This window comes from Meles meles, chromosome 19, assembly GCF_922984935.1.
Source record: "Meles meles chromosome 19, mMelMel3.1 paternal haplotype, whole genome shotgun sequence".
Classification (NCBI taxonomy): domain Eukaryota; kingdom Metazoa; phylum Chordata; class Mammalia; order Carnivora; family Mustelidae; genus Meles; species Meles meles.
In genome coordinates this window covers 50,363,590-50,387,966 of record NC_060084.1, presented here as the reverse complement: position 1 = coordinate 50,387,966, position 24,377 = coordinate 50,363,590, and the positions used below count along the sequence as shown (strand labels likewise).

General features: G+C 53.5%; 1 protein-coding gene across 1 annotated transcript in view; it reads left to right on the top strand.

Moving 5' to 3' along the window:
• SLC8A2 (solute carrier family 8 member A2) overlaps positions 1–24,377 on the top strand; it is a 29,914-nt gene that overhangs the window by 2,693 nt on the left and 2,844 nt on the right. Inside the window, exons 2-9 of the mRNA XM_045989414.1 lie at positions 2,045–2,734; positions 6,984–7,648; positions 13,489–13,911; positions 18,115–18,218; positions 18,371–18,388; positions 19,826–19,950; positions 20,243–20,342; positions 23,904–24,182. Coding sequence (XP_045845370.1) covers positions 2,060–2,734; positions 6,984–7,648; positions 13,489–13,911; positions 18,115–18,218; positions 18,371–18,388; positions 19,826–19,950; positions 20,243–20,342; positions 23,904–24,182 — 2,389 coding nt within the window. The 5' untranslated portion in view covers positions 2,045–2,059. The remainder of the gene's footprint in view (positions 1–2,044; positions 2,735–6,983; positions 7,649–13,488; positions 13,912–18,114; positions 18,219–18,370; positions 18,389–19,825; positions 19,951–20,242; positions 20,343–23,903; positions 24,183–24,377) is intronic.

Below are 24,377 nucleotides of genomic sequence, written 5' to 3'. Positions count from 1 at the left end.
GCTAATTGGATGTATCATTAGGGGCCTTGCTGAGGGGGCTAATTGTGTGGTGGCCCTTTAAGAATCCCCCTCGCCCCGCCCACACACACACACACACACACACACACACACACACACACACACAGACTCCTCAGGGAAGTTCTGCCAACATTCTGCCTCCCTCCCGCTGGAGCCAGCTCCCTGCCCGTGAGTACGTGGGCGTGTTTTGGGGGCAGGCTGTGGGTTAGACTCAGAGAAGAACTTTCAGACAGAAATGCAAGGTACCCGGAGGCACTGGCCAAGACAGGATCAGGAAGTTGCGGGCTCAGAGGACCCAGTCTTTGTTCTCTCAGTACCCCCCCCCTTTTTTAATAGGCTACTGGGTTACCAAGGCAATGCAAGAGTGGGGCAGAGGAACTGGGAGTTCGGGCCACTCTTGGAGAGAGAAATGGAACCAGAGTTGGTGCTGGGGGCTTTGAATGAGCTTTTGACTTCTGAGCCTTGGCCCTTTCCACTGAGGAACCAGCTAGGGACACCCCGAAGTGGGGTAGTGTCATTTTTAATCGAGAGCTCAGGAAGGTGATATCTGAGTGGAGAACTGGAGAGGAGAGGGTGAATATGTGGGGAAGAGCATCCCAGGAAGGGGAAATAGCAGGTGCAAAGGCCCGGAGGCAAGAACTTATCTAGTATGTGAGGAGCCTTGAGGTGGCAGAGGCCAAGCAAGCAAGGGGAACAGGGGAAGACGAAGCTGGAGAGGGAATAAAGGGGGCAGATCCTGCGAGAAACTCGTGAGCCAGGGCGAGGACTGTGGTACTCTAGCTGAGACTGAGTTGGGAGCCATGGAAGGTTCTGAGCAGAGGGAGGAGGTGAACTGACTTGCTTTTTTTTTTTTTTTTTAAGATTTCATTTATTTATTTGAGAGAGGGAGAGCATGAGCTGGGGAGAAGAGCAGAGGGAAAGGGAGAAGCAGACTCTACTGAGCTCAGAGCCCCACATGGGGGCTCAAACCCAGGACCCTAAGATCGTGACCTGAGCCAAAGGTAGATGCCCAACAAACTGAGCCACCCCAGGGGCCCCCTAGTTTGCATTTTTAAAGGGAACTGAGGCTAGACACAGAGATAGCCACTCGGAGCCAGGATCGGAGGCTGGAGGAGAAGTATTGAAACCATACAGACCCCACAACCCACAAATGAGACCAAAAGCCCAACACAGGGCCTCATGTCACAGCTGCTGGAGACCCGGGCACCTCACAGGGACCTGGGGGCTCCTGGAGAGAGACACCTGCCACCGTTGCAGGGAACAATGTGAGTGCGAGACCCTCCAGCAGCCCCTCCCCAGCCCCTCTCAGACAGACAGACAGACAGACATCCCAGACTCTGAGCAGGAGCCCTCTGGGGGCCAAGTCGAAAACCATGAGACTTACCTCATGAACTGAGGGCCTCCAGCCCCTCGCCTCACCCACTAAATTATCAGCCCCTCGCCTCACCCACTAAATTATCAGCCCCTCGCCTCACCCACTAAATTATTCACTCTGTGTTCTCTGGGGCCTGGCTTCATTCCTCCCTTGTCTGTGGGATTCGTCTGTGTGGCTGGGCAAGCCAGCAGCCTGTTCCCTTTCCAGGGCCCTATAACATTCCTCGGTGTGAGTGCTCCGCGCTGGGCTTCTCCATTTACTGCTGAGAGGCATCTGGGTTGTTTCAAGACGGGAGCTGTTAGACATTCTCAGATGTGTCTTTTGGCAGACACATGACCTAGGGCTCCCGGGTGCGTATGTACCTGGGAGTGGGAACAGCTGAGTCCTAGGACACGACATATTCAGCTGTAGTTCCCCAAAGTGGAGAGACCAACGTACACTCCACCAGCAGTGTGCAATGCTCCTCTGTCTTTATCTTTCTCCTTTGGTCTCTGTCTGGCCCTCTCTGTGTCTCTGCATCTCCCTCTGTCCCCATCCTCCCTCTGTCAGCCCTCTGCTTGTCCCCCATGCCCCACTCCCAACAAGCCTTGACTCCCGTGCAAATGGGAGGAGTCCATGCCCCTCACCCACATTCTTCCTCCTCCCCCACAGGACCCAACACCCTCCATGGCTCCCCTGGCCTTAGTGGGGTTTGCACTCCTCCTGGGGACGACCCCCTGCTCGGCGGCGGCCACCCCAACCCCCTCACTGCCGCCTCCCCTGGCCAATGACAGTGATGCCAGCGCAGGGGGCTGCCAGGGCTCCAACCGCTGCCAGCCAGGGGTCCTGCTGCCCGTTTGGGAGCCCGATGACCCGTCCCTGGGGGACAAGGCAGCACGAGCTGTGGTCTACTTCGTGGCCATGGTTTACATGTTCCTGGGCGTGTCCATCATCGCCGACCGCTTCATGGCATCCATCGAGGTCATCACATCAAAGGAAAAGGAGATCACCATCACCAAGGCCAACGGTGAGACCAGCGTGGGCACCGTCCGCATCTGGAACGAGACGGTGTCCAACCTCACGCTCATGGCCCTGGGCTCCTCAGCCCCTGAGATCCTGCTGTCCGTCATTGAGGTCTGCGGCCACAACTTCCAGGCGGGCGAGCTGGGCCCGGGCACCATTGTGGGCAGTGCTGCCTTCAACATGTTTGTGGTCATTGCCGTGTGCATCTATGTCATCCCAGCCGGCGAGAGCCGCAAGATCAAGCACTTGAGAGTCTTCTTTGTCACTGCCTCTTGGAGTATCTTCGCCTACGTCTGGCTTTATCTCATCCTGGCTGTCTTTTCCCCGGGTGTGGTCCAGGTGAGCAAGGACCCATGGACACCTCCTTGGTGCATGTATGTCTGCAAAATCCAGAGGGGTGGCCCCCTGGGCTTGGAGACCTGATTCATGTATTTGCAGAAATGCATGCTCACATCTGGGAGGGCCTCCCGGTATTGTTGTGCAGGTTGTACACTGCACGAGGGCATTGGGGTATTGAAGGCAAGTTGAGGCTGGAGTCCATCGAGTGTTTGCCCAAGCCATGTCTGGATGGCTCTGCAGGCTCTGGAAAGGGCTCATCCACCCAGAGGGGGGTGACATTTTGCACTATACCCGTTTGGAAGGGACCCCTTTAGCTCTCACTTTGGTGCCATATGTGTTAACAGAGTCCTTGTGATCTGTGTAATGCATACCGCACCCACCTCATGGTCTAGCCAGGTATTTGCCAGGTAGGTTCACATGTTTTCTTACCGTCCCTGTCTTTTGCATAATTTATTCCTATCTTTATAATAAGACCACCTTCATTTGCATAATTCATGCCACAGTTGCATAATCCAGCCTTGTATTTTCTGACAGTGCTAATCAACGTGGGTAACTTGGTACAATTTGCATAATGTATCCATGGGCCTGCATAGACATAGGCCCACATCTGTGTAATCTAGCTCTGTATTGGCCAGATATGCAATTGTGATTTGCATAATTCATTCATTATTCATAATTGCTGATGGTAGGATAATTTATGCTACATCACTGTAATTTATATGCAATCCAATCCAATGTAGGTGTAAGCCCAGTCCACTGCAAAGGCCACTTTCCATAATTTATTCCAACAAAATTTAGCCCCACTGCTCCATAATTTACACCCACGTTCCCATAATCATTTGCCTCTTGTTTGTCCAGTATCTTAACTGCATTCTGCTTAGTCTTCCTTTAAAACATGTGCCTAATTCATTTCCCACAACCCCAGGACTGCCGTCTATATTTGCATAATTTATTTATGGGCCTGGCCTAATTTGTTCACACACGTGGATAATTTATTTGAGGTTACTCAGAATTCCTTCACACATGTGTATAATCTCTCTGCGCAAATCTATCCGGTTCTGCCAATTCTAGTCTCTTTCCAGGAAGCAGCTGAAGTTAGAAGTATAAAAATTCTTTGCAGGTGATGTAAAAGCAGAGGGAGGGACCAGAAACCACAGGTGAGCTAAGGGGGAGATGGTAGCACCAGGAGACAGGGTTGAGAGAGGGAGAGAGACGTTTACTGTAGTTGAATAATGACTAGAATGCTGAGTCTCCTGGCAGCCATGGTGAAAAGTACAGAAGGTTGCGTCACACGGTCTCGTGCACTTGCGCTTATAGAAAGGATGGTATACTGGCTTGGGTTTTCAAAGTGGTCTTTGATGAGGATTCACAGCAAAACTATGAAGAGAATTGTAGATACCATGAGCGACAAGTGGGTAGGGATGGGGGTGGAGGAGAGAGCTTCCCCCACCCAAGAAGGAGCCAGGCTCAGACTCAGAAAACAAGCTTGAAAATGTCACAGCTCTGGGTAGAGAAGTCGCCATGGGGGATCCCTTTGGGAGTAACGTGGAGGCCAGGCTTATGGGACATTTTCATGAAATAATGGAAGGAACTGGCATGAAATCAAAATGCTGCCACTTCCTCCTCAACACAGGGACCTGGGGCAGCAAGATGGGTGGCTCTGGGTTTTCTCCCAAAGTGCTGTGTGACCTCAGGCAAAGCCCATACCCTCTCTGGGCCTCAGTTTTCATATCTGAACCATGGAAGGGGTTAGACCGGATCCTTGGTTCTTGACCCTTCATACGGAGTGCTCCCTTTTTCTAGCAAATGCTTTGTTACCCTTTACTTGGACGTGAAATTCTTAGATGAGAGGAGAGAGGCCTTCTCCTCCAGTAGCCAAGTGTGTGGACCCTGGACCCAGATGCTGGGTTCAAACTCCACTTCTGCTGCTCCCCAGCTGTTCCTTGGGCAAGTTCCTCACCTTGTCTGTGCCTCAGTTTCCTCACCTGTCATCTGGGCATCAGCATAGCACTGACTCCAGAGGGTGGTGTGGGGATCAAACAAATTACACACGGAAGGGCTCAGAACAGCAAGCCTAGGACAGAGTAAATGTGAGCGATTCCTCCCGCTAATAACACTTGCCTGTGCTGTTGGCTTTCCAAACATCTGTATAATGGCCAAACTGATATAAAGGAAAGCGAGTCTGATGGAGCCATGTGCATTTCCACATGGAAATGCTTCAGCATAGCTACGTTACAAGTCATGGTGTGGGTACCAGATGCCAGCACCTACTTTTACCGAATAAGTTTGGGTTTAAGAGAAAGAAAAAGATCAGGAAACGTTCCATGCACGGAGCTGAGCAGAGGAGTGGGTAGCCACAAGATTAAAAATAAGCGCATTCAGCATATATTAGAGCATCAGGAAAATACTTCATATACATGTAACAGAGCTGAGTTCTAGACTCCAATTATTAGAAGCAGGTTTTTTCACCACTGCGCATGTCCAGCGAGAGGTTCTGAGGTCAGGCAGGACGTGGGACACGTCTGTATTGTGTAGGGCTGCCCCATGAGTCACTGGACCAGATCTCCCGCCCCAATCATGGTGGCAGCCCACAAAGGACCCCAGATTGGAGATGGCCCCTCTTGGGGGTGTTCTGGTCCACTGAAGCTGTCTCACTTCCCTCCCAGGGTGGGCAAGTCCATATGCCCATTCGCAGTAGGTGCCCTGGAAGGAAGATATGAGTCTCCTAGATTCGCCTTTTATTTACCTGTGGCAGGGAAAGCAAATCTTAGGGGTTGGAGGCTGTCTGGGAGAATCCTGTGCGATATACACAGCGACCAGTGCAATGAACAGGAGGCCAGAGTTCATTTTACAGCTTGTGTAGAAAATTCAGCTTCTTTTCACAGACCTGCCTGGTGGCCTTGTGAGGCTCTGTTTCCAAGTCCTGCCCTTCTCTCTGAGCCATCAGTAAACCCAGCGACAAGGTGTGTGGGCACTGGATCGGAAAAGATATTTTCCCTTTTGGGCCCATTTTAAAGACACCTCTGGGTGTCCTCTGATGGTAAATAACCTTTAATGGTTTCTTCCTTATCTTTAATGAGAAAGGTAACTACTTGCAGACTGAGTCTGGACCTCAGTGAGTGCTAGTATAATAATGGTAATGTTAATTTCACATTCTGAGTCTTTTCCACGTGTTAGGAGCCACAGTGCTAAGTGTTAGGGGTACATAAGCTCATTCAGTCTTGGGGATGCCCCCGTCTTACAGGCAAGAGGCTGAGCCATACCTCCCTCTTCTAGAACCAGGATCTGGACTCAGCCTTGCCTTGTCTCTCTGGGGAGGTAGCATATAAACATGGAAACTTGCTGTATGAGGCTGTAAGGGGAGCCAACTTTTGCTTCTTTTAGAGTCAAAGTCCCGTCCCTAAGGGCCAGATTCTAAGGAGAGTCTGGCAAAGGCTGTAGTCACTGGTCGGGTTGGCGGAGGTGGGGGGGGGGGGGGTGGCGGAGGGGAGAGGGAATCAGGGAGCTTTAGTAGGAGGTGGAGTGGAGAGCAGGCCCTGGGTGATGGGTGGGGTTTGGACAAGTCAGGGGCATCCCAGGTGAGGAGGGGTGGAGGGGAAGTGGAGCAGGGAGAAAAAGATGGAAGGAAAGAGAAGCAGGAAGGGACACAGGCTCTGCCCCTTGAGGGGAGCTGCGTTCCCAGCATTGGGGCAGGTGGGCGTGGTTCTCAACGTGATAAAAGGTGGATGGATGGATGGATGGATGGATGGATGGATGGATGGGTGGACGGACGGACGGACGGATGGATAACTGGATGGATGGATGGGTGGGTGGGTGGATAGATGGATGGATGGACGGGTGGACGGGTGGACGCGTGAGCGGATGGAGGCATGCATGCATCAGGCGACCAGGAAAGAGGCGGAGGGAGGGGGAGAGAAACTGCGAAGCATCTCACAAGGGAGAGAGATGCGTATCTACAAAAGATAGAAAAGGCGGACAAGGAGACAGAAGCAACAAGACAGGAAAAAAGATTCAAAAACCGACCGGGCGCCGAATGGGACGGAGGCAGGGAGAGAAAGAGGGAAGCAGAGAGGGGACGAAGCGGGGCAGGGACCGAGACGCGGGGAGATGCGGAGCGGAGGGGCTGATGGGGGGCGCCAGGCGACCACCGGGAGGGAGACGCGGGGGAGGGGGGGGGGCGGCCGGGCGGCGGGGCGGCGAGCGCGCCCCCTGGCGGCGCGGCGGTCCTGACCCACGCGGCCACCCGCAGGTGTGGGAGGCGCTGCTGACCCTCGTCTTCTTCCCGGTGTGCGTGGTGTTCGCCTGGATGGCCGACAAGCGGCTGCTCTTCTACAAGTACGTGTACAAGCGCTACCGCACCGACCCGCGCAGCGGCATCATCATCGGCGCCGAGGGCGACCCCCCCAAGAGCATCGAGCTGGACGGCACGTTCGTGGGCGCCGAGGTGCCGGGCGAGGTGGGCGGCCTGGGCCCGAGCCCCGCCGAGGCCCGCGAGCTGGACGCCAGCCGCCGCGAGGTCATCCAGATCCTCAAGGACCTCAAGCAGAAGCACCCGGACAAGGACCTGGAGCAGCTGGTGGGCATCGCCAACTACTACGCGCTGCTGCACCAGCAGAAGAGCCGCGCCTTCTACCGCATCCAGGCCACGCGGCTGATGACGGGCGCGGGCAACGTGCTGCGGCGACACGCGGTGGACGCGTCGCGCAGGGCCTCCCCGGCCGAGGGCGCCGGCGAGGACGAGGACGACGGCGCCAGCCGCATCTTCTTCGAGCCCAGCCTCTACCACTGCCTGGAGAACTGTGGCTCCGTGCTGCTGTCGGTCACCTGCCAAGGCGGGGAGGGCAACAGCACCTTCTACGTGGACTACCGCACCGAGGACGGCTCCGCCAAGGCCGGCTCCGACTACGAGTACAGGTGGGTTGGCGGCTCGCAGGGCGGAGGTCCCGCCCCCCCCCACCCCCGCCCCGGCCTCCGCGATCGCGGGGCTCAGGGCTGCCTCCAGCGCCCATCCATCCGCGGCTTTCATTCATGGTTCGTTCATTCATTCCCGCTGAGAGCCTTCTTGGCACCGCAAGCTCTTCTAGCGCTTGCCAGATAGCACGGCTGTCCCGTCTCCCCAGCATACTGGCTACCTGCGGGTTCTTGCGCTTGACGCCACCCCGCGTTCATGATTACAGCTCCTTCTATGTGGTGTTACCGGGTAGGACAAGTCCCCTCTCCCCGCCCCCCCCACACACCATGACTAAAGTAAAAATGTTTATTGAGCAGCTACTGTATACCTGGGGGTGTACCGTGGTGAACAAGACAGCTAAGGCCCCTATCCTCAAGTTGCAATAAAGCAATGAACTATTAAATAGACTAAGAATATCAAGGGATTTTAAGTGCGAGGTGGGAAAATTAAATGGGATAAGAGGGAAGAGGCAGGACCCAAATTATCCAGGTTTTGAGTGGCACCTTAAAGAAGCCCCCCCACTTTGTACCCTCTTGTATCTCTCTGCCCCCCCCCCCCGTCCCTCTCCTCACCCCTCTTTGAGGAGATCTGTGATCTTCCCTCCTTCAGCAGTTCCTACTGAATACCTACTACGTGTCGGGTACTACCTTTAGACACAGAACAGTTAGGGCACCTGGGTGGCTCAGTGGGCTTAAGCCTGGGACTCGATTTTGGCTCAGATCATGATCTCAGGGTGGTGAGACAGAGCCCTGTCTGGCTGGGCACTGGGCGTGGAGCCTGCTTAAGATTGCTCTGCCCCTCCCCACCTTAAAACTACACAACAACAAAACACAGAACAGTAAACAAGATAACTTCTCTATCCTCCTGTGACCCACAAAAGTCTTTATCTGTTTGTAGTTCTGTCCATACCACACTCTTTCAAGAACGATAGTTTCACAGTGTAGTTTGTTGACCAATGTGCAGTCTGCCATAGTATTCCATAGTATTCTATAATAATACCAACACCTTTATCACGGGTCTACTATGTGCCAGAAATGGATCTGGGCCTTGAAGACCAGCAGTGAATGAAATACGTCAAGCGTCTGCCCAAAAGCAGCTGACATTCTCGTGGGAAAGACGGGCCATCAGGGAGTAGACACTGAAGACAGAAAAATGTCAGCTGTGAAGAAATTAAGGCAGAGGACGACAGAGAGTGTTGATGACTGAGCTTCTCCCCGGTTCCACCTGCCAAGTAGTCTGCCATACCTCCCTTTCATCCTCTTCCCTGGGTAAAGCTAAGGCGGACCTAATTGTAGATCTTCAGTTCTGCTCGCCCTCGTCCCTTTAACTCTTCTCTCGCTGGGGCCAAGTTTCTGGGTTTCACGACTCTTCAGCTCCGCCCCAGCCTCCCCCTGCCTCTGCCGTCACATCTTCCAATATTTCGGCGGCTTCAGGCATTTGTAGATCATTCCCTCCACCTCGGGTCAGTCCAAGGTCCTTTGGTCTGCCCATCTCCATTCATTTCTCCCACCCTCCCACCTCCCCCTCCATTCTGCTTACCCTGAGTGGGGCTCAGGATCTTTGTCCTGTCATCCTGTAACGTGGCATCCCTTTGGTCACCCGTGACCAAACACCCCCTCCCTTCTCTCCCTACCATCTTCCATCCCCCAGCCTCCTTAGACTAAAGAAGAAGCATTCACCATACTGGGGCCTGCTGTCACTCAACCTCTTCACCCTTCCACCCCTACCTACCCCCCTAGTCTGCAGCTGCCCCCACCAAAGGTTTTGCAGGAGGAAGTGAGGACGGGTGTCACCTGCTGGGATCAGAGGCGCCTCTCTCGCCTGCAAATGACCTCAGACTGAGATGTCTGAAGTGTAGGAGTAAATGCTGCTCAGTGATGGAACCAAAGAGCTAGGCAAAGTTGACACCTTCCTCCTGTCCCTGCTCTCCTATCCCAGGTGACGGTCACAGGCCTGGCATGACTTATCAGTGCAGCTTAGGTACAGAACTGGGAGGTAGGACAACTGGGTTCCAGTCCAAATGTAGCCCTGGAACCTATTTCTTGAGCAAGTTCGGGCTTCAGTGTGGGCAATCAGGGATGTCTTGTACGGTTGTTACGGTTGAGCACTGCCTAAGAATACCACATCTAAGAAAGCTCTATTCACATGGTGGACATTGTAGATTTGTATGTCTATTATGACAATGTCCTTATTCATGGAAATAAAGGGTCTTGATGGAGGGAAGCCGTTTTCTGATTTGCCCACAGAGATCATATGGGTTAGGATCCATGGGCCTCAGTTTCTCCAAATTTAATATGATCTCCAAGGCACCAGAAGAGCACACCTGTTCCAAGATTCTGAGATTTAAGCCCCTACAATCCTAACATGCTAAGGGTCTAAAGTTTTAAGATTCCAGGATTCCCACATTTGGGTATTCTACTCCACACCTAACCAGTCTCCCGTGCACTGGTTCTTGCATTTTCATCTTCTCAGAATTTGTGCATCCAGTGTTGAAACACAAGTCCATCTTCTGTATTTCTATCATACCTGGTTTCCAAAATCCCCATGTTCTTTGTCTTTCCGACCTTTGATTTTGGAAAAAATCCACGCTCACAGAAGGGCTGCAGAAATGGTTTGGTGAACCCTCGTATCACCTTCGCCCAGAGTCACCAACTGTTCATTTGCTGTCCTGTTTGCCTTCACTCACCCTCCCTAATATATACTAGTATTAATCATTGTGGAGCTAGATGGGAACGGCTTGCAGACAGCATGACCACTCACCCGTAAGTACTTGAGTGTGCCGCTGCTAAGATTTATGACAGCCACCCCCCCCCCAAGGCACAATCTGACTGCCACACTCAGGAAATGTAATACTGAATCAATATTATTACCCAGGCAGCGGTCCCTGTTTGTATCCCACCCACCGGCCCGTCATCCCTGTAACATCTTGTGGCTGTGTTTTCCCTCCCTTCCTCTTTTCCAATCTGATCCAGACCCAAACGTTGCTTTTCATTGTCATGTCTCTTTAGAGTTCTTCGGTCTGGATCCATCTCTGCACTTCTCTAGGACTTTTGTGCCCCTGACACTTTTGAAGACCGGCTAGTTAGTAAAACAACCCTCAATTTGGGTTTGTCCGATGTGTCCTCGTGATTAGATTCAGGCGATGCACTTTTGGCCAGAATTCATGCAAGCGATGCAATGTTCTCCTCGGTCCATTATACCAGGAGGCCCATGACTCCCGCCTGTCCCACAACCAGTGATGTCCCTTTAACCATTTGGTAAAGTTTGTGCTAAAATCTCCACGTAAGCTAACATTTCTAACATACCATAACTGTAGGATTCTAAGACTCTAATCTTTTTTTTTTTAAAGATTTATTTATTTATTTGAAAAAGAGAGAGAGCATGCGGTGGGAAGAACAGAGGGAGAGGGACAAGCAGACTCCATGCTGAGCGAGAACCCTGACGTGGGGCTCGATCTCACAGCCCTGAGATCATGACCTGAGCTGAAACAAGAGTGAGACACTTAACCCATTAGAATATTTGCATATTCTAATCTGGATATGCAAATATCACTAGCTAACTTGTGCTGAGTGCTTTCCTTGTCTTATAACTCAATCCTTGTAACACCGCCACGAGGTAGATGCTGTTATTAGCTCCACTTTACAGAAGAGGAACCTGAGGTTCAGAGGGCCACAGATCCTAACCGCCCGATATCACACAACCCTGCTCGGAGCAGGTGGGCTCACGGGGCTTGGTGCCTTGGCTACCATGGACAGTGGCTCCGGGGAGGAAGGCTACAGCCACAGGGAGCCCCTTACCTGTCTCCTCCCAGTCTTGTCATCTGGTTCTACCTCTTTGCCAAAACCTTTGGGTCTCTCTGAACCCCCCCCCCCACACACACACACACAGAGCTGAAGTTTTTTGGGAGAACTGGAGCCCAGGACCTGTTTCTTATGAAATTGATCACAGTAATGATAGAGAACACTCATGGATCATATAACACCTTTCAGAAATGGGGCCACTGGTGCATGCTGGGATGGATCAGGAGGAGAAATTGTAGATTTTTCAAGGTGCATTTACATCCCAGAGTCACTTTGAAGCCTACAGTCCTGCCAGGAGCCCACTCATTCCCTGTCCCCCCCCCCCCACAAAGTTTCACTCTGACTACTCTGCCACCATTATCTCATTTCTTCCCCTGCCCCATTATAGAGCATCTCACATATATTCAGAGACTTACACAACTGATGCTCATTTAGGCCTAAGCCAGCTCCTTCCATATCCTTCCCCTCCTCAGAGGCCCCCCATGCTTCCCACCCTACTTGGAGTAAGCACCAGATTTCCAACTGGAGCCCCTGACATCTGTCCTGTTTCTTCTGTGATATCATCTGCCTCATCTCCTTCCCCCCACCCTTGCTCCCTCCACTGGAGCCACAGTTGCCTCCTCAAATATTCCAAGCTGCTCCTGCCTCAGGACATTAGCACTGGCTCTTCCCTTTGCCAGGGATACTTTTCCCCAGATATCCTCCACATGGCTCCCTCCCTTTCCTCCCTCAAGTCTCTGCTCAAACATCACCCCTCAGAAAAGCTTTCTCGGACATTCTAACACAACACCTCACTCCCTACCCTCTTTCCTCTGTTTTCCTCTATTTTTCTCCATAACACCATCACTATATGACATTTTATTGTATGTTTGTTGTTTATCCATCTCTCTCTTTTTAAAAAATCTATTTATTTGAGAGAGAGAAAGAGAGAGCATGAGAGGGTGACCAGGAAAGCAAGAAGCAGGCTTCCCACTGAGCAGGGAGCCCATGCGGGGCTCTATCCCGGGACCTGGGATCATGACCTGAGCCAAAGGCAGATGTTCAACTGACTGAGCCACCCAGGTGCCCCTCTGATCTGGTTTTGCTGCTGTTTCCCCAACACTAAGAATAGTGCCTAGCACACAACAGCTGTTCAGTAAATATTTGTTGAATGAATGGACCGTAATTAAATTATTAAATGTGTAATTGTCACCACGATATGCTCTCCCACGGGCCTGTGAATGCAGTGAGCGCTGTGAAGACAGGGCCCCGTCACCCTCTGTCCCCAGCACCACCCAGAACAGGGCACAGAAGATGCTCAGGGAGTCTTTGTTGAATGAATGAATGAATGAATGAATGAGCCCAAGTTAAGGAGTGTGGGCGTTCTCTTGAGAGTACCCAGGAGGACTCAAATGTTTTCATCAGAAGTGTGAATAAGGTCAGCTCTGGGCCCCACATCCCTGCTACTCCCAAGTGTGGCCCCTGTATCCTTCATGGGAGAGTCCACCTCTGTGGGAGCGACTTAGAAACGCAGTCTTGAAACCCAGAGCCGCTGAACCAGATCTGCATTTTAGCAAGACCTCCCAGGGGATCTGTGTGCCCATTAAGGTTGGAGAAGTGTGTTTATGGAACACTGCAGACTCTCTCCACTCTAGGATTTTGCATGTGCTGTTCCCTCTGCCTGGAGCATTGCTGTCCACTAGAACCCCCCTCCCCCAGGAAGCCGGCACTGATCTCATCTTCAACATTATTTAATGCTGGCGTTCCCAATCGTCATGGGTTCCATGAGGGAGGGACCGACTCTGTCTTATTCCCCTTTTGCAGCCCCTTCCCTCCCACCCTTGGAAGCCCACCCTGATTCATCCTCAGTATTATTTACGTAATGCCTGCCCATCCTCATACTTGGGAGTTTTCGGTGGCGCCTTTCCCCTTCTCCGGGAAGCATGCCCTGACTCCCCTCCTTCCCACAGAGGGGACCCACCTACACCGCTTTCTTTCTCCCCCTCCCACCCCTCCCGCCGCAGTGAGGGCACGCTGGTGTTCAAGCCGGGCGAGACACAGAAGGAGCTGCGCATCGGCATCATCGACGACGACATCTTTGAGGAGGACGAACACTTCTTCGTGCGGCTGCTGAACCTGCGCGTGGGTGACGCGCAGGGCATGTTCGAGCCCGACGGCGGTGGGCGGCCCAAGGGACGGCTGGTGGCGCCACTGCTGGCCACCGTCACCATCCTGGACGACGACCACGCGGGCATCTTCTCCTTCCAGGACCGCCTGCTGCACGTGAGCGAGTGCATGGGCACCGTGGACGTGCGCGTCGTGCGCAGCTCGGGCGCGCGGGGAACCGTGCGCCTCCCGTACCGCACGGTGGACGGCACGGCGCGCGGCGGCGGCGTGCACTACGAGGACGCGTGCGGCGAGCTCGAGTTCGGCGACGACGAGACCATGTGAGCGCGCGGGGACCGGGATAGAATGGGGCTCTGCTGGGTGATGGGGCGGGGCCGGAGACGTGGGCGCGGCCGACCAGTGGGCGAGCCGCAGGAGTGGTCGGGGTCGCGGGAAGAGGGCCGGGCCTTGGCGGAGTTGGGGGCGTGTTTCGTGGCGGGCGGGGCCTGAGCGGGGAGGCGGGGCACGGCTCAGAGAGGGGGAGGAACAGGGGGGAGGAGCGAGGAGACAAGAGTGACGGGGCGGGGCTAAGAGGAAGGGACTGGGCGTGGGAAGGGCCGGGGAGAAAGAGGCTGGTTTGGGGAGAGGAAGGTGGACCCGGGGAAGTAGGGCCAGGTGAAGAAAGAGAGGAGAAGAAGGAGAACAGAGGCCTGGGGAGAGGAGTGTAGAGGATTTAATTGGTGGCTAGTGGGGATGGAATGTGGCCCGAGGAGAGGGGCCTCGTGGGCAAGAGGGTAGGTTCCAATCGAGGTGGGGCGGCGCCTATGGAAGTGTGGAAGCGGCAGGGCCTAAGCCGATGGATGGGGTCTGGGAAGGGACCCAAGGAGCTGGACGAGGAAGGCGGAAGAAAGCGGGACCTAAGGGGAGAGGGCGGAGCTTGGGGCGGGACTAGGGAAAGGGTGGAGCTTGTGGATAGGAGGACACTTGAACCTGGGGAAACGGCCGGACACTTAAGGGGAATGTGGGCTAGGCTTTGGGAAGAGACCGAGTAGGATTGCGGGGGCCTGGGAAGGTAAGGGCAGGGCCTGAGGAGACACTGAAGACACTGGAAGACACTGGATTTGCGGAAGGTGGCGTGGGGTCTGGGGAAGTGCCCTGGATACAGACACACCCAACACACACGCTGGCACATGCGGAATCACGAAGCCACAGACACGCTCGCTAAAACACGGCGTCAGGGCTGGTTTCATGCCCAGACACCCGGCTACCCGCTTACACAGATGCCCGAGTCTCCCCACTGTGTGCCTGCAGCCTCACGTCCCCCGCCGCCTGCCTGGGAGGCAGACGGCGCCTCCCCCCTATGCCTGAGCCCTTCCGCCCCCGCACGCCGGTCTGTCTCCCTCCTCCTGCCGCCCACGCTCCTCCCACCGAGCACAGCCCCCACCGCACTCCCTTCCCCCTCCTCCTCCTTGCCTCTGTGCCTTGGCCTCCGCTCAGCTTCTCACTGCTCTCCCCGCCTCTCCGTCCCTGCCTTCGCGTCTCGCTCCTGGCAGTCTATCTCTGTGTCTCTGTTAATCTCTTGATCTAGGTCTTCAGTGTCTAGCTCTCTGACTCGGGTTATGTTTCAGTTACGGACTCTCCGTACCTTTCCATCTCTCTCTGTGTGTAGCTTGAGCTGAGAACTTGGGCTGAGGGCTGAGGGCACCATCCCAGACCCCATCTATCACATTCGAGAGGCAGAGGCAATGGGGAAAGTTGTCTTTCTGCTCATTCAGGTCCTTCCTGTAGTCTAACCCGTTTCCCTCCTGCTGCTGCGACCCCACAGGCCTTCTCCTCCCCCACACGGCTTCCCCAGGCTGGGACGCCCTCTGCTCCCGCCCCCACCCTCGCCCCCGCCCAAGCTTCCAGCTGTGGCTTCAGATGACAGAGAACAGGAGGCTAATTAGCGTTTAGGGAAACACATCCTTCCTCTCACGGGCAGGCGCTAATTAGAGGTGCTTGGAAGCAGCCCGGCTGGAGGGGCGGCCCCAGGCAGGATGAACACCGGGGTGGAGGAGAGCCGCCCAGAGATGGGGCGGTGGGGAGAGAATGGGAGAGAGAGACAGAGAAGATGAGAGATAGAGATGGAGAGACAGAGCTATAGAAAGAAAGACAGAAACTTTGATACAAAGGGAGAAGGAAACTGAGAAATTTTGGGAGAGAGGGCGCTGGGGAGAATGAAAGGCTACAATCCAGGAAGCCTGAAGGGAAGTGAGATGTGGGGAAGAAAGAGAGACCTTCTTCCTGAGAGAAACCCAGTGGGACTCAGGGAAGGAGAGGTCCTCTTGATGCGACAGAGAGAAAAGAGTTTGGGTCAGAGAGAAGCACAGGAGACAGGATACAAAGGAGACTGGTTCGAGATCAGCGGCTGCAGAGGGCGGGCGAGCGGGGTTTCCAGGAAACGGGAGGCGGGCATGAGGGTGACAGAGTGTCAGACTGGGGAGAAAGGCTGCTTCCTTTGATCTCAGGAAGTCCTGCCTTTGTCTAGCTTGAGTCCCTCTTGCTGTCCCCTGCCAGCTGGGTTTCTCCTCCCTGGGCGCCCTGAGGGCACGCCTGTCTGGGCGCCCGTTGGCACACGCGTCACTGCGTGTCAGTCACCGCGTGTCAGCAGATCACGGCGTGTCTGCGAGTGTGAGCGTCGGAGGTGTGTGTGTGTGTATCACCCTGTCTGTCAGCGTGCCACCGGGTCGGCAGCTGTCTGCATGTCACAGTGTGTGAGGAGAATGTCTCCAGAGACCCTGCTTCTTGCCACGGCGTTCCAGCACCTCGGACAGCTCCCAGCCCGCTCCCGAAGTTGGGGGCGGCCATTTCTTTTCACCCACAGAAAATTTAAAATATCCTGAGACCAGGAGGGGATGAGGGTGGAGGTGGGCATACATCCCCACATGACTGTCTTGTGTGCATCTGTCTCAGCATGGGTGTCGCTGTGTCCTGTGCCTGCGTTTGTTGAGATGGGTCCACTGAGAGACTGTATGATTGAGAGCCCCTTGCTTGAGTTGTGTTGGCTTTGGCAATTCCATCCTATGCACACAGAGACACAGAGATGGGGAGAAAAGAACACAGATAAAGAAAGGCAGAGAGCTGGGGGAGAGCCTGAGACAAAGAGGGTCAGAGATGGAGAAAGAGAGAGACTGAAGGGAATAAAAATAAACAGACACCAAGAGACAGAATGAGGGAGATACAAGGAAGGAGAGTCTACATGGTACCACAGTGGGGCTCTGCAGGTTGGCGAAGTCGCGAGGCTGTGGTGGGGGTGTTGTGCTAACAGGCATCTGGTCTGTGCGATTTTGCCACTGCATAGGGAATGGCTGCAGGGTGCGATGATGTGTGGGTGTGGGCGGTGTGATTGGCTGAGCTTCCTCTGCCGGGTGACTGTGTGGGCTGGGTGTTTGTGTTTCTGGGTTCTGGGGCCGGGCCTCGAGGTTCCTACAGCTGAAAGAGCTGTTAGTGGTAGGGCTGTGGGCCTTCTGGGGTGAGAAGGTCTTTGTGAGGGAGGGGGGTGGTTTATGTGCCTGGAGGGCCCAAATAACTTCTGGCTGTTTCTCCCTAGTCACCCCCTGGGTTACCATAGCAGCAGGGATGCTGAGAAAATCAATTAGCACTCAGTTAACCCTCAGAAGTGGTCAGGACAGAGGGCAGGAAGCAGAGTGTCTCCAGAGCCAACGGATTAGAGTTAACAAATGTTTCTGGAAGGTACACTATGTGCCAGGCACTGTTCTAGGTATTGGAGATACAGAAAAGAATGTAAAGGAACAAGGGTCACTGCCCCGGTGGAACTTACATCTTCATGTGAAGAAGCAAATGGCAAGCCATAAACAAACAAACCCCAAAAAACACACATTAGGTGGTTTGTTAGAAGGTGATACCGAAAAAGAAGACATAGAGCAGAGTAAGGGGGCTTGTGTGCTGGGGTCCGGGCAAGGCTGGATTTCAAAATTAAAGAAGGTGGTGGGAGGGAGCTTCAATGAGAAATTAATTTGAACAGAGATCCAGAGAAACTGTGGGAATGCGCCTGGGGAAGAGTGTTCTGGGTGGCCAGAACAGTCAGTGCAAAGGCCCTGAGGCACAAGCAGGCCTGGCATATTCAAAGAACAGTGAGGAAGCCGGTGTAGCTGGAGTGGGTGAGCAAGGGGACGTGAGGCAGGGGGCCAGAAAGAGCCACATTGCATGGGGCTTTGTGGGCCACTGTAAGGACTTTGGTTTTTATTTTGGCTGAGACCAGAGCCATGTGAACATTTTGAGCAGAGGAAGGACCTATTCTAACTTTGGTTTTATCGGATCCTTCAGGTTCCTATTTAATAAACCTCAGCTTCCTTAGTTGTTTCTAGGCTTGTTTCTGTCAAGCAGGAATAACACAGAGCCTTCCTGTGGGGGCACTTGTGAGGATTAACTGAGATTAGGGAGCCTGGGATGGAGGGCTGCTCAAAAAATGGGCCAGTGGGTGAGTTATCTGGGAACTTGGGGAGGGGGCTTATGCTGGGTGCTCTTCCTCCCCCCTCCCCCAGGAAAACTCTTCAGGTAAAGATAGTTGATGACGAGGAATATGAGAAAAAGGATAATTTCTTCATCGAGCTGGGCCAGCCGCAGTGGCTTAAGCGAGGGATTTCAGGTGAGGGGTGATGGGTGGGCTGTGGGAGAGGTAAGGGGTTCAGGGTGGGAGGACACTTCGAGGCTCCATTAGTGGGTACTCCTTCGGGCTCATGGATCTGAGCTTCCCAGGGAAGTAATCTCACCTTCTCTCTGTCCTCTCTCTCTCCCCAGCTCTGCTGCTCAATCAAGGTGAGTGGTTACCTCTGAGCTTTGACTGGAGGGGGGACACAGGAGGGAGGTCTCAGGGGAGGGTTCCAGGAGCGGGAGGCTACTCCTCCAGGTCACATTTGAGGCAAGTTAGAAGTGAGATAAGGGCAGATTCAGGGCTGGGTGAGAGTTGGAACGGACCTCAGAGTTGGTAAGACCTTTTGAATTTGGAGTTACAATAGTGGGGGTTGGAGGCCAAGATCATGGTTTTGTTTTGTTTTTGAGAGAGAGAGAGAGAGAGAGAGTATATGTTGGTAGGGAGGGCCAGAGGGAAAGGGTGAGAGAGAATCTTGGGCAGGCTCCATGCCCAGTGCAGAGCTCAGTGTGGGGCTTGATCTCATGACCCTGAGATCATGACCTGAGCTGAAATCAAGAGTCAGACACTCAACCGACTGAGCCACCAGGTGCCCCAAGATCGTGTTTTGTTTGTAGTTAAGGTTGGGAGAATGGTGAGGCAGGATCCCATCTGGGTTTACAGTGGGGTCAGATTAGAATTGGGGTCAGATTTAGGTCAAAGCCTAGGTGGTAGTTTAAGGTGACTTTGGGGGTCTTACGGTTCACACTAGGGCCAGAGTCAGAGATTGGGGTGGGGGCAGAGGCAGTGGGTTGAAGATAGGGACAGAGTAGTTTTGGAGCTGAGATCAGAATTAGGGTTTGGGGTTAGGATTCAGGGCCTAAAGATCGTATTAGGGTGAGTAGTAGCAGCTTCCGTAACGAGTAGGCCCCAAATCCCAGCAGCTTAACACAGTAAAAGTCATTGCTGGTAGAGTTTTCTGAGAGTGTTCCTGGTGGGGGTGACTTTCCACTGAGAGATAGGGTTAAGTTGGTACTGGGCTTGGACCAAAAGACCAACATGCTTTGGGGAGATGAGCTGCGGCTGAGTCTGGGTCCAAGATCTGTACCAAAATTGAGAATCCCTTCTTTCCTTACCACCTCAGACACACTCAAGGATGTTCTTCAGAGTTTGGGTGGTGATGATGATGATGACGGTGGTGATTTTAACAAAGGAAATACCCCTCGGGGTTATTTATTGTGTAGCAGGCACTGTTCTAAGCACCGCACATGAATCAACTCATTTAACCCTCACAAGCATCCATGAGGTAGCTACTGTCATTGTGCCTGTTTTACAGACATGAACACTGAGGCAGAGAGAGTCCAAGGCATTGCCCAAGGTCACACAGCTTCTTCCATATGAAGCTCAGAGCCCACCAGCTGAACTTCATGGACCAACTGGGTCTTAGGCTGGGGAAGATGGTGGTCAGATGGGACACTGGGGCAGGCTGGGGACGTACCACCAGGGAGGCTTCCCAGAGGACAACAGACAGAGTTTTCTTTCTCAGTGGGAACAGGTAGCAAGGGCATCATGGGCCCAGTGAGGTGGGCCTCCCTGGAGTCTAACCCCCATCCTTCATGCTGCAGGAGATGGAGACAGGAAGTTGACCGCCGAGGAAGAAGAGGCTCGGAGGATAGCAGAGATGGGCAAGCCAGTTCTTGGGGAAAACTGCCGGCTGGAGGTTATCATTGAGGAGTCATATGACTTTAAGGTGACTTTCTGGGGCCCCAGCTTCCTTGAGTCATTTACTTGGGGAGGGTCCAGGAGGAATCAACTGTTGGGGTCACAAGGGAGGGGTGGCCAGGGGTCCAAGACCATCCTCCCATCCTTCTGCTAGCACCATGGACAGCAACATGCCCCTTTCCCTTCTTGCTATGAACCGAGCTGTAGGGGGTTGGGGACCCCTGAGCTGTGAGCCTCAACCCCAGTGTTCTACAGGAAGCCTCAGGGGTGCCCTGAGGTGGCCATGGGCAATGATCTCTTCCCCATTCTTTCATCCTCAGAACACAGTGGATAAACTCATCAAGAAAACCAACTTGGCTTTGGTGATTGGGACCCATTCCTGGAGGGAACAGTTTTTAGAGGCCGTTACGGTGAGCGCAGGTAAGTGGGGAGGGAGGAAAAAGGAGAGGGAGAGAGGGATGGAGAGACAGGGGGATGGGGAGGGAGACAGAGAAAGAGAGATGAGAAGGACAACACGATAGAGAAGAGAAAAAACAAGAAAGAAAGAGACAGGGAAATACAGAGGAAAAGATAAGGAATGGATACAAACAGGAGAGACAGACACACAAAGAGAGATGCACAGAGAACCACAGAGAAAGACAGAGACGTGGAGAGAGCATGAGAGATGTAGAGCAAAGTGCCTAAACTGCAGAAGGCCAGAGACAGAGAGACGGAGAGACATGAAGAGAAAGACCTCAGGAGGGGTGGAGGGAGAGAGCTTCGGGAAGGAGCCGTCTGGCAGGGCTTTCTCATCAGACAGCCCCAGGGTGGGACCAGGTTACAAGTCTTGGCCTCCCCGGACAGCCTGGATTCCTCTGTTGCCATGGAGATGGTCACCAGGGCGCCCAGCTCTCTCCCACCTGCGCTGGTTTCCCTCCTTAGGTCTCGGGCGGGCCCACACTGCCCCCCTGTGGCCAGAGACACCATGACACTTGGATTCACAGAATCCCGGAGACCAACATGGGCCCTTTGTGATACGAATTGGGGAAACTGAGGCCCAGAGGCAGAGGAGGGACTGGCCTGAAGTCCCACAAGGAATTCAGAAAGAGCTGAGGTGGATCTCAAGGCTTCTGTCCCTTATACAACATCAAATTTCCTTCAGGGAAGCCTAACTGGTAGGAATTGAAAATACACCAGGAATTGTGGTTGTTCGGTGGGATCAAAAGAAACCAGGCTTAGGGGCTGGAAAAGTACCAGGTAGCAGAGCTGCAGACACCAGCTTGGAGGCCTAAAAGAGTCGAAGTGATGTCTCTGAAGCCATATTCTTTCAGTATCTGTTTCAGAGGGATCTTCTAGACTCAGCCCTGTGTAGGACAGTGCTGGGGACAAAGAGATAACCATGACAGTTTGGGCCTTGTTTTCACAGATTTCACTGTCCAGCAGGGGAGACAGTGACAACTCAGAGTGGGCAGGGCTGGGACAGGGGACCTGACGTGGCTGTGGGAGCCCAGATAGGGTGTTGACCCAGCCTGAAAGTCAGGGAGGGCTTCCTGCAGGAGGAGGCTTCTGAGCTGAGTCTTCAAATTGGAAGAGGAGTTAGCCAGGAGGAGAGAGGAGACAGGGAGGTGTTCTAGGCAGAAGGACACCAAGAGTCTGGAAGTCAGCCGGGTCATGGCACTGTTTGCAGGGGGAAAGTGGGATGACTAGTTTCAGGCACGAAGAGGCAGCAAGGGATGAGGCTGGAGGTGGGCAGAGTCCGGGCTGTGCAGGTTCTCACGGGCCACAGTAGGGAGCTTGGGTGTCATTTCAGTGCATGGGGGCCCTCGGAGCATTCTCAGTGGGGGAAGCTCTGGGAGTCTGTGGAAGGAAGGAGAGGCTGGGGTGGGGTGTGACGATGTGGTGAGGAACTGAACCTCCCATCCAAGAAAGCTGGGAGTCACAGCCCTCCCTCTGAGCTTAGTGAAGAGGAGAAGGCGTGAGATGGTGGTCACGGAGAGCCAACGTGAGTCACCCAGTGGATCTGTAGAAAGCAACAGATGAGATCGGAGGAAAGAGTAGGGGGAAGGGGAAGCCAGACCAGTAATAAGTAATCATCCTGATGGTGACAGCGATGACGGGGACCGTGGAGTGCCAGGCAGCTGGGAAGTCCATTTCCTGTATGACCTCATTTAACTGATGTTTCCCAAGTATCTGGCTCGGGGTTTGATCATTTTACACTTTGTTCAACAAATGCCTTTCGATCCTTGAGGCTCTGCGGAGAAGGGCGGTTCTCACCTCCTTGGAGGATGAATTGTGTTCCGTCTGGCACATAGAGGTGCTTCTGTCTTATATCCTTTCTGTCCCTGCCTGAACTGTAAGCCCTTTGCAGGACAGCCTTGGTTTGTAGCATCTGTGACTCTCCCCAAGCACTAGAAGGGGCTTCCAGCATTAACCATAACACTGGAGGTGGGTCAGGCTGCATGCAGAGTTCTTTCTGGGGCCTTCCTCTGGAGGCTCAGAGAGGTTAGGAGCCTGATTCAAGATCACACAGCAGCTTCAGGGTTTGACACCAGAGCAGTAGCCCCAGAGCCACAGACATAACCACGAGGCTCCCTCCATGAGAAAGGCTGAAGAAGATGGGAAAGGCCAAAGAAGTAAGCAGAGGCCAGAACCTGCGTGTTCTCAGATGCCAAGCACAGGAGTGTGGACCTGGGTCTAAGGGCAGTAGGAAACCAAGGCAGGATCTGAAGCAGGGCAGGAAAAGCCCCCAAGAGATGTAATGATAGCAGCCCCTTCCCTCCCAAGAGTGTGTTCTCCCCGCTCTGACTTTGGCCACTTCTCACTGTAGCCAATTAGAAATGTATTCAGCGGCAAACACCAGAAAACTCAACCATGGTGGCTTGTGCATGCTAGAGTTTCTTTTTCACAGAACAAAGAAATCTGGAGGAGGCGATAAAGTGTTGGCAGCTCAGTAACATTCTTAAATGCCCAGGCTCCTTCTTTATTTCTCTCTCCCACTTTCAGCAGTTTGCCCTCATGGTTGCAAGATGGCTGCCACACCTCCAGGTGTCAAGTTCACATTCCAGGCAGGCAGAAAGACGAAGCAGGGAAGCAAGGAGGGTTACACTGTTCCTTATCGGCATCCTTCCATCTGTAGTGCTTGGCCACTTGAGTCGCTCACTACTATTCATTCATCGCTTTATGCTTCTCAGTTTAGAGCTAAGTAGACAAAACATAGCATCCGTGCTTTCCCATTACAAAAACGAAAGCAGGTAAAATTCCATCACAGTACGTGACACACACAACTTTAACAGTGAGTGAGGCATCCTGGACGAGGTTCAGCCAAACAGATCCGTAACACTGTGCCTGTGTCAGGAAAGCTGGAGCCTTCCAGAAACCCTCTGTTTAGGTCTCATTGCCAGACTGGGTCATATGGCCCCTGCTGCAAGGGATTGTGGGAAAGCAAGTATTTAGCTGAGGACAGGACTGCCACTAGCTGCAAGGAGTTCCGGGAAAGTGAGTATTTTATCTGAGGACCCAGCTGTTGCTAGTCTGAGGGGATTCTGGGAACGTGAATAATGTTAGCTGGGTGTCTGGTATGCTCTAGCTACAAAGGATTCTGGAACAGCAAGCACCATTAGCTGAGTATGCGGCTACTGTTAGCTGCAGTGAATCAGAAAGTCATTATTTGTAGCTACAGAAATGCCTGTCTGTAGATGGTAGCTGAAAAGGCTTCTGAGAAAGAGACTCTTTTTCTTAGCTAGGGATGTGGCCACCTCTAGCAGCAAGGGATCCTAGCAAGCCTGATATTTTTAGCCTGGTGCACAGTCTCTAGCTTCAAGGGATTCTGGAAAAGTGAGTATTTTTTTTCCAGCCCGTATATTCTTCTAGCTGCAAGGGATTCTTGGAAAGCGGTTAGTTTCATGGAATTCACTGCCTGGAAATTGCCCCGAATGGGAGGGGTCTGCAGGCGAGAAAGGAGGAGGCATGGGTGTGTGCCCCAGCTGGGTCCTGTCCCCACAGGGGACGAGGAGGAGGAGGAGGACGGGTCCCGGGAGGAACGGCTGCCTTCCTGCTTTGACTACGTCATGCACTTCCTGACGGTGTTCTGGAAGGTGCTCTTCGCCTGTGTGCCCCCCACTGAGTACTGCCACGGCTGGGCCTGCTTTGGCGTCTGCATCCTGGTCATCGGCCTGCTCACCGCGCTCATTGGGGACCTGGCCTCCCACTTTGGCTGCACCGTTGGCCTCAAGGACTCCGTCAACGCTGTAGTCTTCGTGGCCCTGGGCACCTCCATCCCCGGTAACCCCCTAGGAAACTGCGTGTCCGGGGAGAGTCTCAGAGACGTCAAACAGTAGAACCTAAAAGAAAGGTTCTGCAGATATCTTGGGGGGGGGTATGGAACCATCATACGGAACCCATATGGTGAGCCCCACAGAGATATGATGGTGGGTTCCATAGAAAGGAGGAGGTGGGGCATTGAAGGGAAAGGTAGGG